The sequence below is a fragment of the Artemia franciscana genome, chromosome 8, assembly GCF_032884065.1.
Source record: "Artemia franciscana chromosome 8, ASM3288406v1, whole genome shotgun sequence".
In the NCBI taxonomy this organism is placed as follows: Eukaryota; Metazoa; Arthropoda; class Branchiopoda; order Anostraca; family Artemiidae; genus Artemia; species Artemia franciscana.
The window spans coordinates 37,417,379-37,434,030 of NC_088870.1; the positions used below are offsets into that span (position 1 = coordinate 37,417,379).

General features: G+C 37.4%; 1 protein-coding gene across 5 annotated transcripts in view; it reads right to left on the reverse strand.

The window, feature by feature from the left end:
- The window catches only part of LOC136030372 (protein turtle-like), a 370,614-nt gene that overhangs the window by 296,788 nt on the left and 57,174 nt on the right, over window positions 1-16,652 (reverse strand). Inside the window, exon 1 of one of the 5 annotated variants that reach the window (XM_065709292.1) lies at window positions 11,633-12,042. The exons of the other annotated variants lie outside the window; for them this stretch is intronic. Within the exon in view, the coding sequence (XP_065565364.1) occupies window positions 11,633-11,690 (58 nt within the window). The 5' untranslated portion in view covers window positions 11,691-12,042. Of the gene's footprint in view, window positions 1-11,632; window positions 12,043-16,652 lie in introns of those variants that run through there. 5 annotated transcript variants of the gene reach the window in all.

Consider the following 16,652-nt stretch of genomic DNA (forward strand, 5'->3'; position numbering starts at 1 on the left):
CCGCATTGTCAAGTTTTAAACTCTCAAGATTAGTATTCGACCGTTCCTGAAAAGTTTCTCTCAAATTCTCATCTTGGAGTCTACCAACATCATAACTTCCCGGGAGGTAGTTACCATTCCGAAATTTTTTGCTTTAACTTAACCCTAGACACTACTAGATGGTGATCTTTACTTTTAACATCAAAAACATCACTGCTATATACCCTAGTATCTTGTTTTGATCCTGCCAGTCTTTGGTTTACTATAACATAATCAATAAGGTTTGCTGTGTTACCATCACGTGAATACCATGTCAACTTACGGACCATTTTATGACCAAACACAGTATTAGTTATAACTAGATTGTTATTCCTATAAAATTCCAAAAGTCTGTACCTATTACTGTTTTCTTTTCCTACACCAAATTTACCTAGGCTAGGATACCATTTATCCCTATTTCTACCGACCTAGGCGTTAAAACCTTCCAATAAAAACATCATATCTATAGCCGTCCTGGCCGAGTGGGTTGGTGCGCTGGATTCGGGATCCCTTGTCTGAGAGGACGCGGGTTCGAATCCCAGTGTACCCAATTCTTCAGTGACGGGGGTCAGTGGCGTGACTCTGTAAGCTTAGCCAGAGTCGACCCAGGTCTAAATGGGTACCTTGAGAAATCTGAGGAAGGTAAACAGGAAGGGTGTGCGAAAGCACAGCATGGCTGGCCGCCAACCCCCCATTGCACTTCTTGGCTAAAGGGCCAAGAAACGGAGATCAGCACCGCCGGTACGGACTGTAAAGTCTAATGCCGTATCCTTTACCTTTTTTCCTTTACCTTTTACCTTTACCTTATCTATATCTGGGACCCTGTCTATTTGCTCCTGTAACTGTAAATAAATATCATCTGACTCACTAGTATCTCCGTCAGTCAGTTCAACAGGGGCATATACTACTATAACTGATACCCCAAACTTTTTAGTAATAAAATGAGCAATTAGTATTCTACTATTAATACCTTCCCAGCCTAAACAAGATTTAGGAGCTTCCTTATTCATCATGAGCCCTATTCCCTGTCTATGTACCCCATCCTTCCTGTCTGAGTAAACAAAATTTATATGGCCTAATTTTATGCTTCTTACTCCTGGAATATGAGTTTCTGAAACTCCTATTAAGTCCAGTTCGAATCGTCTGAATTTGTCAGTAAAATGTCAATACGATAGTAATTTTTTGACGTCTTAACATTCCAAATTCCAACTTTCATGTTCTTTAATCATTGAAATTATTTTGGCCTCAGAAAAAGCAATGATCCCGGATACCAGTGCAGGACGGGAATCAACATATCTTCTCAAGTCTACACCGAAGCGCTTAAGCCGGCTTAGAAATAGACAGCAAGAAGTGACTGGGACCTCCAGTATGAATGGAGATTTTGTACAATCCTGGGCCCATTTTGATCACACCATAGTTTTTAGCGCTTGGCGATGCTCTTCTGTCATTAAGAGTCGAAATCCTGCACAGACAGTCCCAAGCCTATTACCTCCTGCTCATTTTATATCCATGCCTAGAAATTTTATGCTACCACGAGGAGGCAACCAATAGTAGACAAAATAGCTAGGAAGAGGTTTTTCAGCCCGAAAACGTGCGTCAAAACAGAAAAAGCCCAGAAAAATTATCTATTAATCAGAATCCTGTGCGAATGCTGTGTCGTTTACTAGGCTATATTTTCCTCGAGGGGCGCCACACCTCAAGAGGGAATAAAGTTGACTGAAAGGTCCCCAGTCTAGCAGGTAGCCCAAAAGAGTCGAGGCAGCCCTTTGCAGAGGTCTTTGTCCATAAATATGGATCTTACGCCCTGCTGCAGTTGTCTTCCTATAGAGGATACTCACACGATTGTGTTCTGTGTCACCATGCAATTAAACCTATTAATGGGAGAAGGTTTGTAGCTCATGGGAAGTGTGGATATTCACACCGGTGGGCCCTGTTGAGTGTACATTTGAGGGGCCTTCTTCCTCCTCCACCTGTATTTATGGCCCCAAGCGAGGGTGCCCCAGTTTCTATTATGGACCCCCAGAGATAAGATCCTCCTTAGTCTGTGCCTTCTAAAAAGGCACCCTTCTTAGAAGGGCGTTCCCCTATCGCCACCTGGGGAAACGCCGAGTGGCCTGGAGCAGGCCCCAAAGGACCAGTAGAATCACAAAGCTTTTTGGTGGAGTGATAAAAATAATTGGGGATAAATATCTGAATTTATGTTTGTAAATAGCTTTGTGATGAGTTCCTTTACAATATGTGGCGGCAAAATTACATGTGAAAGAATGGGTTTGTTAAAAATGAGTAAAGTGTTCTGCAACAAAAAAAAACACATTGAAATGGGAATCTGGTGAAAAAAAAATTACAAAAAGAGACAATTTCGCCACTAGTATATCAATAAAATGATACAACGCAGGTGACCAAAAAATTAATAATACACACGTGCGCTTAAAATTGTTTGTAGAAACAGTAGTTTTTAATGAGCTTTTGTGAAGAAAGGGGGTTTGGTGGGGAAATTATTTTTCGTTTTGAAAACAAGGAACAGAGACGAGAAATGTAGGATTAATCCCTCCTTATGTGGGCTTGGGCTACAAGATAATTTCAGTTTGTTTGAAGTCTTAATGTGAATCCTCTACTTCTCAAGACCAAAAAGATTATAAGAAAATTATTTTAACCGCTTTGCTGTCTTGGTTATACATTCGGAAAGTATTATCAAAGAAACAATTTTCAACCCTAATGTAAGTGGCACCTCCAACCAACCTTTCAAGATACATAACCTTTGAAAATCGCTTTTCATGCTTTTGTGTACTTCTATAACAATCATCTAAGATTTGATACATACAATAATAGTAACAGTTTCTCACAAAGAAACTAAAATTGATTTTGAAAGATACTGCAGGTAAATTTAGCCAAAACAGAAGAAAAGTTAACAAGAAGAAAACAAGAGCTAAGAGCTCATATGGCACTTGTGACGAGGCAAGAAGAGCTAAGAGCCAAGAGATCATATGGTATGAGCTCTAAAAAAATTCTATGAATCAATAGATTGATTTAAAAAAGAAAATAAGACGCTTAATGCCGGTCAGGATTTAAAATAAGATCTCTGAGTCATGAGATCCTTCTAAATATCAAAAGTCATTAAGATCCGATCACCCACTCGCATGTTATAAATATCTAATTTTTTCTAATTTTTCCTCTCCCTTTAGCCCCCCAGATGGTAGAATCTGGGAAAACGACTTTATCAAGTCAATTTGTACAGCTCCCTGACACGCCTACCAATTTTCATCGTCCTAGCACGTCCAGAAGCACCAAACTCGCCAAATCACTGAAACCCTCCCACCAACTCCCCCAAAGAGAGTAAATCACGTATCAAGGGCATTTGCTTATTCTATCCATTAAGCTTCATCCCGATATCTCCACTCCAAGTGTTTTCCAAGATTTCCCCCTCCAACTCCCCCCAATGTCAAAAGATCTGGTCGGGATTTAAAATAAGAGCTCTGAGACATGAATTCCTTCTAAATATCAAATTTCATTAAGATCCGATCACCTATTCGTAAGATAAAAATACCCCAATTTTCACGTTTTCCAAAAATTCCGGTTTCCCCCTCCAACTCCCCCAATGTCACAGGATCTGGTCGAAATTTAAAATTAAAGCTTTAAAGCTTAAGATCCTTCTACATATCAAATTTCATCAATATCTGGTCACCCTTTCGTAAGTTACAAATACCTCAATTTTCAAAATTAACCCCCCCCCCCCAACTCCACCAAAGAGAGCATAACCGGTCTGGTTATGTCAGTCACGTGTCTTAGACTGGTTTTTATTCTTCCCATCCATTTTCATCCTGATCTCACCGCTTTAAGTACTTTCTAAGATTTCCGGTTCCCCCTAACTGCCCCCCCAATTTACGCTGGAACAGGTTCAGATTTAAAATAAGAGATCTGAGTCACGAGGTCCTTCTAAATATGAAGTTTCATGAAGATCCGATCACTCCTTCGTAAGTTAAAAATACGTCATTTTTTCTTATTTTTCCGAATTAACTCCCCCCCCCCCGCCCAATAGAGCAGATTCATTCCAATTATGTAAATCACGTATCTAAAACTTCTGCTTATTTTTCCCACCAAGTTTCATCCCGATCCCTCCAATCTAAGCGTTATCCATGATTTTAGGTTTCCCCACCCCAAACTCCCCCCCCCAATATCACCGGATCCGATCGGGACTTACAATAAATGCTTTGAGACACGATATCCTTCTAGATATCAAATTTCATTGAGATCCGATCACCCGTTCGTAAGTTAAGAATACCTCATTTTTTCTAACTTTTCAGAATTACCTCCCCCCCCCCCAACTACTCCAAAGAGACCAGATCCGTTCCGGTTATGTCAATCATGTATCTAGGACGTGTGCTTATTTTTCCCATCAAGTATCATCCCGGTCCCTCCACTCTAAGTGTTTTCCATGTTTTAGGTTCCCCCTCCCAACTCACTCCCCAATGTCACCAGATATGTTCGGGATTTAAAATAAGAGCTCTGAGACACGATATCCTTCTAAATATCAAACTTCATTGAGATCCGATCACCCGTTCGTAAGTTAAAAATACCTCATTTTTTCTAATTTTTCAGAATTAACCCCCCCCCCAACTGCCCCAAAGAGAGCGGATCCTTTCCGGTTATGTCAATCATGTATCTAGGACTTTCGCTTATTTTTCCCACCAAGTTTCAACCCGATCCCTCCTGTGTAAGTGTTTTCCGAGATTTTAGGTTTCCCCCTCCCAACTACCCCCAATGTCACCAGATCCGGTCGGAATTTAAAATAACAGCTCTGAGACACGATATCCTTCCAAGCATCAAATTTCATTAAGATTTGATCAACCGTTCGTAAGTTAAAAATACTTCAATTTTTCTATTTCTTCCGATTTAAAGGGCCCCCCACTCCCCCCCCCCCCAGATGGTCAAATCGGAAAAAAACTATTTCTATTTTAATTTGGTCCGGTCCCAGATACGATTGCCAAATTCCATCGTCCTAGCTTACCTGGAAGTGCCTAAAATAGCAAAACCGGGACCGACAGACCAACAGACCGATAGACCGACAGACCGACAGAATTTGCGATTGCTATATTTCACTTGGTTAATACCAAGTAAGAGCAGCCTCACAAGTACCTCACAATACCAATACCTCACCAGCAGCAAACCACGTCCACTTTCAATATGAACCGATTCCAATTCCTCAACCTTCAGAATCAGTGCCGGTCTCTAAGGGTAAATTCCATGATTCAAGGCCATCCCCAGCAAGCAACACCAAACACTCTCCCAGAACATGTCATTGCAATACAAATCCCGATCCGAATCTGAAACTTTGCCAATTTATCAACCAACTGTCCTATGGCACCCCTTCGAAAAGTACTCACTCGACAGAGCCACTTGCTAGTAACCCGTTAAACCCAGACAGAAATCACTTCAATTTGTCTAAGTAGGTAGGTAGGTAGGTAAGTTTTATTTTATCCACAATACAAACATAAATAAAAAATGACAACACTAATAAATTATTGCAGCAAAAAGAAAGTCCTAAGGACTTGTGCTCCAATTTCATATTATGATTTACATCTTATAAATAAATATCTAAACATAACATCTCATGATTAACCACCTAGCCTATCTTATATATAAAAAATAACAGCACATACACATGAACAAAATGCAACAAAATAATCATATTAAATATCATTTACCGGTATTCAGCCCCCACCCCACATCAATAAACTGCAAAAAAAAAGACATCAAAAACCATCTGCCCTTCAAAATCTATTACTTAAATAAAATGTTTTCAATTTATTTTTAAACCCATATAAAGTGACAGACTCCCTGATGCCAGCCGGCAAACTATTCCAAACAGAAGGCCCCAGATTACGAACCACATATGATGATCGAACTGTTTTTCTTTGTTCATGGCTTAAAAGTTGTGAATTTCTTGTATCATAATTATTTTTGCCAATTCTAATGCGAATCTGCCAAAAATCCCTCCAATTTTCAAAACCATTGAAGGTTTCTTAGGGTACATCCCATGATTCAAGGTTCTTATATATATATATATATATATATATATATATATATATATATATATATATATATATATATATATATATATATATATATATATATATATATATATACATATATATATCCTAACAAAAGCCCAATTATGTTTGTGTCTCTCCCGGTAGCCTTTATTAACAGAAAAGAATAATTTTGAAGCAAATTCCCTCCGCTACTTTTTCCCCTTTTTTCTTCTTTTTTATAATGATAAAGACTTTAGAATTTAAGGTGAAGCCAAAATATTGGGGCTTTTATTAGTAGGAGCAATTGCGTAAGCACCTCATGGTTTGTTACCGCTTGTTTAGCCACCATTGTATGCTGAAGACTAGATTTTTCAATTCAGATCCTCGAATTTCAGACTCCAGTACTATCATATATGTATCAAACAGTTAGTGGTAACGAAGTGTAGTAAGGAGCGACCCGGCTCAATAGTAACCGAAACTCTAAAAAATGGAATTTTGATACCAATAATTACATCAAAAGAATCGCATTTTAATGCTGATTTTAAGTATATAAGTTTCATCAAGATCAGTTATACGTATCAAAAGTTTATTACTTTTTTAAAAATAGAGTTAAGAGATGAGTCAAACTTTAGCGTAAAGAGCGAGGCGTTGAGGAGGAAAAGCCCCTTTCATATACGGAGTAATTTCTGTTCGTTTTAAGTTTTAATGTTGCTCCTTACTTTCATTTAAAAAAATTGTTTTTTTATTTAATCAAACAGTTCGTGGTAACGAACTGTAGTAAGGAGCGACCCGGCTCAATAGTAACCGAAACTCTAAAAAATGGAATTTTGATACCAATAGTTACATCAAAAGAATCGCATTTTAATGCTGATTTTAAATATATAAGTTTAATCGAGATCAGTTATACCAGTGGTTCTCAACCGGGTCCACATGGACCCTAGGGGTCCAAGTAATATTTCCGGGGGTTCACAGGCAAAACACAACAAATTGAGGGTCCACAATGATATTTGGGGGGTCCATGAAGAAAACCAACTCAGAACGCCCTTTATTTTTAAAAATTCAATTTCTACTGTAATTTACTGTTCACTTTATATTGTGTTCACTGTGTGATACACCGTCAACACTTAGTTGCAAAGAAAATGAGTACATGTCTGCATGATTCCCTTACTGTTGTAATAAAAGTAGTTAACCATATTATTTCAAATTCTCTTCGAGACCACCTTTTTCGTGAATTCTGTAAGAAAATGGAGAAAAGTTTGGGCGGCTTATAACACATACAGAGGTGAGATGGCTATCAAAGGGGAATTGTCTTAAGCGTTTCATTGCACCTTGGAATTCTATTGTTTCCTTTCTTGCTGACACACAACTTGGAGCAAAACTGCTTGCAAACAAATGTGATGTGTTTTACTTATCAGATATATCTGAAAAATTTAATTCACTTAATAAACAGCTCCAAGAAAACAATTCTGATCTGATATCTAGTAAAAGTGCTATTGCTGCTTTTCTAAGGAAACTATAGCTGTATAAGAATAATATCAGGCATCGTGCATTATATGGTGAATATTTGGAAAATATACATGAAGATATGCAAACTCGGGTTGGTGACCTGCTCGGGATGAATATGCCGATTTGGGTTTCAATTCCTTTCGAAGTTAATGTTGCCGAAATAGACATATCTTTGCAAGAACCCCTCAAACGAAATACAAAGTGATGAAATAATGCACGCAAAATTCAAAGATAAAAAGTACAATATATGGAAAACAAATGATTTTGCTACAAAGTACCCTTTGCTCTGAGATAAAGTGCAGTTCCACGTTATTGCTTTTCCTACATGTTATCTTGTTGAAGCGGGATTTAGTCGTGTTTCTCAAATGTTATCAAAAGATCGCAATAGACTTGACATTGTGAAAAGGGGACTATCGTTAACATCAATAGAACCAAATATAAATAAACTCGCCGAGAAGAACCAACCACAGGAATCTCGTTGAATAATCATGCTTTTTCCTTTTTTTTAATCACACACTTAATTTCAACTCCTTTTTTATCCAGTTTACATATAGTTGGAGTGAAATAAACTGCCTGAGGAGCTCTACTCTCCATGAGCTTGTGTTGTTTGCCCATGTAAGAAACATTGTAATATTGTAGTTATTATCACAATAATAGTAATAATAATAATTATTATTATTATTATTGTTATTATTATTATAGTAGAATATTTTATTTGTATTAAATTAGTTTCCATTTAAAAATAAAGCTTAATCGTATACTATTTATTTGATAATTAAAACCTTAAAATTTATATTAGTGAAGAATAGAAAATTGTTCTTATGTCCAAAGGCTATGAAGGGGTCCGCCAAGATAAAAAGAAGGGGAAAGGGGTCCATGGGTAAAAAAAAGGTTGAGAACGACTGAGTTATACCCATCAAAAGTTTCTAGCCTAAAAAAATTACCTCATTTTAGAAAATAAAGAGAAACACCCCCTAAAAGTCATACAATCTTAACGAAAATCACACCATCAGATTCAGCATATCAGAGAACCCTAATGTACAAATTTCAAGCTCCTATCTACAAAAATGTGGAATTTCGCATTTTTTGCCAGATGACCGATCACGGATGCGTGTTCATTTGTTTTTTTGTTTGTTTTTTTCCCCAGGGGTAATCGTATCGAATCAGTGGTCATAGAATATCGCGAGAGACATGTGTTTACATGTGTTGATATGTGTTTACATATAGTAATGGTTACTGGGAAGTGTACAGACGTTTTCAGGGGGATTTTTTTGGTTTAGGGGGAGAGTTGGGGGGAGGGTTTACGTGGGAGGATATTTCCATTGAGAAACTTCTCATGGGGGAAGAGAATTTCAATGAAGGGGTCGCAGGATTTTCAAGCATTATTTGAAAAAACAATGAAAAATAAATATGAAAAGTTTTCTCTACTGAAAGTAAGGAACAGCATTAAAACTTAAAACGAACAAAAATTATTACGCTTATGAGGAGTTTACCTCCTCGTTATACCTCACTCTTTACGCTAAAGTATTTTTAGCAATTTCAACTATTTATTTTAGTTGTTTAGAGTTTTAAAGAAATTTAAGTTTTAGTGTAAAGAGAGAGGTATCGACGAGGGTTGAACCCCCTCATATACGCAAAAACATACAAATATAGAAGTTCGTTACGTAAGTTAATTCGTAATTTACATATATTTTTTAACAACGAAAACATTAGTAAAAAATTAAAAGTTCTAGTTGCTTTTTTAAGTAATCAAAAAATTGGAGGGCAACTAGGCCTCCTCCATCGCTCATTTTTTTTCAAAATCTTCCGATTAATTGCAATTAATTAATATGCAAATTTCGTTTTAATTATTTATGTGCGGAGAGCCAAGATCAAAACATGCATTAATTCAAAAACATCCAGAAATTAAATAAAAAAACAAGTTTTTCAAATGAAAGTAAGAAGCAACATTAAAACTTAAAACGAACAGAAATTACTCCGTATATGAAAGGGGCTTTTCCTCCTCAACGCCCCGCTCTTTACGCTAAAGTTTCTTATTGTTTTAAAAATAGAGTTAAGAGAAAGAGACAAACTTTTAAACGATCAGGCGCAGAGTTGACAAGAATTGGGAATCGTATTCAGCATTGCTGTATCAGTGAAAATTGGAATGCCCCTATCCTCTACTGATAGTAAAAAAAAAAACCTCCTTTATGTCTCTACCACTACCAGTCATGCTATTGATTCGCACTGTTATGACTTCTCTCTTTTAAATGTGGCGGGTCAGTAAAACATCCATTTTGATTAATGCTGCAATCGTAGGAGATAAGGGGATTTACTTGAATTTGCTTCCCATAGAAATCTGGCAAAAATCCAAATGTTAAAAAACTCACATTTTAAACCCTTTTTACGCAACAAGGAATACATTTCTGCTTTTTATACTAAAAAAAAACAGGGTGAAAGGAAAATAATTATTAGTAAATTTTACGTTTTTTTTTTTGGAGTGAAATATTTCTCCAAAGATTAAAAAAAAGTATTTGGTGCATGGTGTTCAATCAAATAACTGAAAGGTAATTTCATGGATTTCGTACAGTTTATTTTGATTCTAAATGACCAAATTACCTCCGAATTAACGCTTTCTTAGCAAATTATAGGGTCGAAACTTATCAGATAATTATTGTCATTTTTAAGCAGCAAACATATGCATTTAGAGCAATAGTTATGATATTTTTCAACAAAGGTCTTTGGCCATATTAACAAAGGAAGGACAAAATACAATAGTGTCACAACAGTAAAACAGTGCCACAGTGTCGCAAATAGTGTCACAACAGTAGTATTTTATGTTGTACTCAATTTAATAGTTTTTGTGTCATGGATCATATATGTCATGGACAATAGTAAATAGCGTCATAGCATTAGCATTTTATGTTGGATTCATTTTCATAAATTTCGTGTCATTGACCATTTGTGTCACGGACAACAGTGAAACAGAGTCACAAGCAGTGTCAAAACAATAGCATTTTATGTTGGACTCATTTTCATAGTTTTTGTATTACGGACCATATTTTAATGAAACTAATAAAATCATACTGCTTAAGAAGGATTGTCATTGTATTTCTACGGGGCTGGGTTTCAGAGGAAGGAAATTAAAAACAAGTGCCATAAAAAAAGTGCTCACACAAATAAACTAATGCATTAGGGTAAATAACCACATCATTGTCAACGTGAGTCTCAACGTGAGTTTTTTCACAGAGCAGTGTACTTTAAGTTTAGTTATTTCCTTTTTTTTAATTAAACCCGATTGGACCTTGAAACTGAATGTTTTTTGAAACTCAGTGCAACAACTTTGGATTGTCATTTTGATTGTCATTATTGACTTTGGATTGTCATTTGGACTGCCATTAGAAGTATTGTCATTGTATGAAGGTATTGTCATTGTATGTCATTCATTGAATGGAGGATTGTCACTTAAGAAGGATTGTCATTGTATTTCTATGGTGCTATGTTTCAGAGGAAGGAAATTAAAAAAAAGGAAATTAACACAAATAAACTGATGCACTAGAGTAAATAACCACATCATGGATTGTATTTTGAAACTCAGGGCAACAACTTTGGACTAAGGCTAAAATTGGTTTTAGAAAAGCATTGGTAAAAATTTCTCTGTCCGCAATTGGGAAATAGTACTAATTACGACGATTTAGTCTGAAGCAGGGTAGGTATTAATTTTGTAGAATTTTTTTTCATTTTAGTGGATATAAGTGGATCTAGTACTGAGGAGTATGTAAATATATTTCCCATTCTTTTTTGTGACTAAATGTTAGAGAGGGGACTCTCCAATGACCGATTATTCCCCCAACACGGAAAATATGTGACATAATGAAAAAACAACGAAAGCTCTTGATATATTCTTCTCTTTTTTTGGGGGGGGGGGTAGTTTTATCAAGTAGACTTTTTCAAGAAGTATCATTATTATTGCACAAGGGGTGGTGCTTGAAAAGTCAAACTGAACACCAAAGTATCAGACGGTAAAGTTAGTTTACCGTTTTGGTAATCTTTGGCAAAATTTGGTAAAATTGGTAACATTCTTATTAGAACAAGTCTACCTTCGTTCCTTAGACACACTACTGAACAGATCACAGCAAATAAATATATCCACGTCATGTTACTAGAAATGTATCACATTTACACTCTTCAAATTAGAATTAACCTTGGAAAGATGATAATTCCTTTCCTATTTTGAACTGGAAAAGAAAACTTAAGATGCGGTTCTAAGATAAACTCAACGCAAGCGCTTGGTACGCTTCAACTTTCCCGGTAGAAGAAGCCTAAATGAGCCCAAACTAAACGAGCCTAAAACTCAGAATTACATGGTTTGAGGGCACTCTTGTATTATAAAGTATTGGTATTTTATGTACGAAGTATTGGTGATAAAGTATCAGTTTTACCACTTAATTGTTTGATCAGCATTTTATCAAACATTTAAGTGGTAAAAAACTGTAAGTAAGGAGCTACTCGGCTCAATAATAACCAAAACTCTAAAAAACGGAATAATATCAATAGATAGATCAATAGATTTAATATCAAAAGACACAGAATTATGCTGATTCCAAATATATAAGATTCGTCAAGTTAATCGCTCCCCCCTTAAATGAATCTATTAGACTCAGCATACCCGAGAACCCTACTGTAGAAGTTTCAAGTTTCTATCTGCAAAAGGTGGAATTTTGCTATTTTTGCCAGACGACAGGCCACAGATGCGTGTCCATTTGTTTTTTGTTTTTTTTTTGTTTTTTTTTTGTTCCCAGGGGTGATTGTATTGAGCAAATGGTCCTGGATGATCGGTAGAGGGTGCATTTTAACAAAAATTCAATTTGGGGGGTGGGTTATGCTTGGGGTAGATTTCTATAAATAAATATATTCGCAAATTTGATGGCAGGCCGTTAAGCCTCTACAAAACAATCTTAATTTGCATTTCTTCTAAATTTGCATAAGGAGCAAATGTCACTTGAATAATATTCATCAACTTCCTTCTTGAATGTCCGTAGGTTTGTGGAGCAGATTACTCTTTCTGGTAAGTTGTTCCAATGCTGAACAACTCGGTTGCCGAAAGTCCATCGGCCCATGTCCTTGTAAAAACGTTCCATACTCACTTTGTACTGATGTCCTCGGAGATGATTTTTATTGAACTGCACGATTCTCTGGGCTGGTACGTTATCATAGGCTCCATTGTAGAGCTTGTACATTTCAATAAGATCACCACGATGGAATCTATAGGCGAGGGTTGGGATTTCAAGCTTTCTAAGCCGCTCTTCGTAGGGAAGGAAGCGTAACCTGGGAGAGAATTTAGTTATCCTCCTCTGAACATTTTCGAGAGCATCTATGTCCTTGTTGTAGTATGGTCTTGTAGAACAATGTCCATACTCAAGAATCGGGCGGACAAGGGACTTATAGAGCGTAGCAAGCATTTTGTCGTCCTCGCACGAGAAGTTTCTTCTGATCATACCAGTAACTTTGGAAGCCTTCTTGACGACAGCTTCATAGTGGCTACTGAAGTTCAGTTCAGAATCCACTAAGATGCCTAGGTCTCTTTCTTCTCTACTAAGAGTGAGTGTAGCGGAACCAAGAAAGTATGAGGACGAAAAGTTTTGTGGACCCAGAGTGAGGATATGATTTTTCTGGGTATTGATTTCCATGATCCACTTCTTCATCCAGTCATCGATTCGTTGGAGATCCGCCTGCAGGTGGTGAATGTCTTCACATGACGAGATGACGCGATAGAGCTTTGTGTCGTCCGCGTAGAGAAGGATGTCAGATTTGATGCCCTCAACTAGGTCGTTGATGTAGAGATTAAACAGAAGGGGGCCGAGAATTGACCCCTAGGGTACTCCGCTAAGAACTTCTTCTTCGGTATTGCTGAGACAACCTTCTACGCACACAACTTGCTTTCTGCCAGTTAAGAAGTCCGTAATCCATTGAAGAAGACTGAATGAGGACCCGGATGAGGAGAGACCGTATTTCCTGAGCTTCTTGACGAGACGCTTATGGGGAACTTTGTCAAAGGCTTTCTTGAGATCCAAGTATATGAGATCAATCTGGAACCCCTTGTCGATGTTTTTCTTCCAATCATCTGTGGCACAAAGCAGTTGGATCTCTGCAGATCGTTCCTTAAGAAAACCAAACAGCTTTTCGGTAAGTATTTTTTCTCGTTTTAAGTGTTCTAGGGTGTGGTCTGCAATGAGAGACTCAAGTACTTTACACGTAATACAAGTGAGGCTTATCGGTCTGTAGTTTGATGGGTCTTCTCGTTTCCCACCTTTGTATATTGGGACGACAATAGCTTTTTTCCAAATAGTGGGAAGCTCACCAAGTTCAAGAGACTTTCTGTAAATGTAGACTAGTGGCTCTGTTATTACCGTTGCAAGTTCTTTGAGCAGTTTTGGATGTAGATTGTCTGGGCCTGTGGACTTTTGGGTTAAGTTCTCTGAGTTTTTTAGAACATCGCTATGTTTGATCTCTATCGGTCTTATCAATTCGCTTATACCCTGAATTGGTTCCTCGCGGCTAAAGTGGTCTTCGTTCTCAGGTTCCTGAGTAAAAACAGAAGAGAACTGGCTGTTGAGAAAATTTGCCTTGTCCATGGGGTCGTGTACCAGCTTTTGTTTCACGGGATCGTAAAGAGATGAGACTCCACCTTTGTTTTTCCTTTTGCTGTTCACGTATTTCCAGAAACTTTTTGGGTTTTCTTTCAAGGAGAAAGCTAATTTACGTTCTCTAAGCTTTCCTTCTCTTCTTGTTGCTTTTCGAACCCTGTTGCGGAGCCTCTTGAATGTTTTCTCTCGGTCGTTACTTAGTCGATTACTTTTGTAGTCTCTCCATGCTTTTTGTTTTGCTTTAATCAGTTCAATATTGGCTTTAGGTAATGCAACACGGGTGTATTTATTGTGCATAGGAATAAATTGTTCTTCCATTGAGGCTACAATCTTAGTGAACCTTGTGTAAATGGTGTCTAACGACTCCAACCCACTGAATTCTTCAATCCAGTTGACATCCGAAAGCTCTCTTCTCATAGCAACGTAATCTCCCTTGTAGTAGTTACGTTTCAGTGCCACATGTGTCCTCAAAACCTCCGTTTCCAAGCTAAACACAATTACCGAGTGATCCGATTTACGAGGGAGAATCTTCCATGGGGAGGGAACTTCTGGGGGGTGAATATTCACCTCCCCACCAGAAGAAATGTTGCACTGGGAGGATTTGACAGAATTGCCATATGAAATTCTTTTCATTGTCAAATTTTTCATGTTGAGATGTTCCGGGGGAATTATCCAGGGGCTGTTCTCCGCGCGTTTTGATTTCTGGGAAATAATTTCCTCGGAAGGAGATTTCTGAAGTGATCGGGAAACTGATTAGAAATTAAAGCCTTATTCAAATGAAAAAATGCTAACGAGAATTTTTCAGGCTGAATCATCCGCAAGCAATTTTACAGGGAGTGGGGATTCTCAGCGAGGATATGTGGAGGAAGGATGTCTCAGCAAGGAACGGTTTGGAGGGAATTTGACGGGGGGGTGCACTTTAGGTTGGATGAAATTTCCACGGAGGAGATTTTACGAGGGAGAGGGGCATATTACATAGAGGATGAGCCAGAATTATCCACATTATATTAAAAACGAACAGAAATTATTCCATATTTGAAGGGTTGCCCCCTCCTCAATACGTTGCTCTTTACGCTAAAGTTTGACCTTTTGTCCCAATTTTTTAGGAGAGTCAACCAAGGCCGTATTCAGGGTGGTTGTAGGGGGTTTGAACCCCCTCCCCCCTCGAAAGGTTTTTCTGACTCATAAAAACGAAACAAAAAAGGCTATCAACAAATTTTGTTTGCGTTTTGAGGTTATTTTCGTGTACCCCCCCCTAAAAAATATCCTGGGTACAGCTCTGGTGTCTACTGAAGAACGGGGGCCGTTTAATTACAATAGGAAGTTTTTGTAAAAGTGCTAATAGTCTTAGGGTATTGAGGAGGGGGCAACCCTTCATATACGGAATAAATGTGCCAGAATTAACATGCAAATGTGGTTTAAATTTTCATGTACAGTGAGCCAAATTCGAACATGCATTAGTTGAAAACGTTCTGAAATTAAACACAACATTCAGAAATCCCCTCCTCAAAGCCTCGTTCTTTATGCTAAAGTTTTTTATTGTTTTAAAAAGTAGATTTGTGACAGCAAGGCATTGAAAAAGAGACAACCCCTTTCATATACGGAATAATTTCTGTTCTTTTTAAGTTTCAATGTCGCTTCTTACTTTCAGTCTAAAAAACTTGTTTTTGTTAATTTAATATAAAAAAATAAACATAAATATATTAAACATAAATAGAAACAGATTTGATCGCAGTATTGCTTGCAATTATACTATACAGCTAAATTTTGCGGTGAGAAATAAATCAGTTTTATGGCACTTGGGATTTACCAAGTCACTTGGTAAATCCAATTTACTTGGGGTTAATTCGGAAAAATTAGAAAAAATGAGGTATTTTTAACTTACGAAGGAGTGATTGGATCTTAATGAAATTTGATATTTAGAAGGATATTGTGTCTTAGAGCTCTTATTTGAAATCCAGACCGGATCCGGTGACATTGAGGAGAGTTGAAGGGGGGGGACCTAAAATCTTGGAAAACGCTTAGAGTAGAGGGATCGGGATGAAACTTGGTGGGAAAAATAAACACAAGTCCTAGATACGTGATTAAAATAACTAGAACGGATTCGCTCTCTTTGGGGGAGTTGGGCGGGGGGGGGGGGGGGTTATTCTGAAAAATTAGAAAAAAATGAGGTATTTTTAACTTACCAAGGAGTGGTCGGATCTTAATGAAATTTCAAATTTAGAAGGATCTCGTAACTCAGATCTCTTATTTTAAATCCTGACCAGATCTAGTGTCATTGGGGGGATTTGGGGGGACCGGAAATATTGGAAAACATTTAGGATAGAGAGATCAGGATGAAACTTGGTGGGAAGAATAAGCACAAGTCCTAGATACTTGATTGACATAACCGGACTGAATCTGATCTCTTTGGGGGAATTGGAGGGGATGTTAATTCGGAAGAATTGGAAAAATTCAGGTATTTCTAACTTAA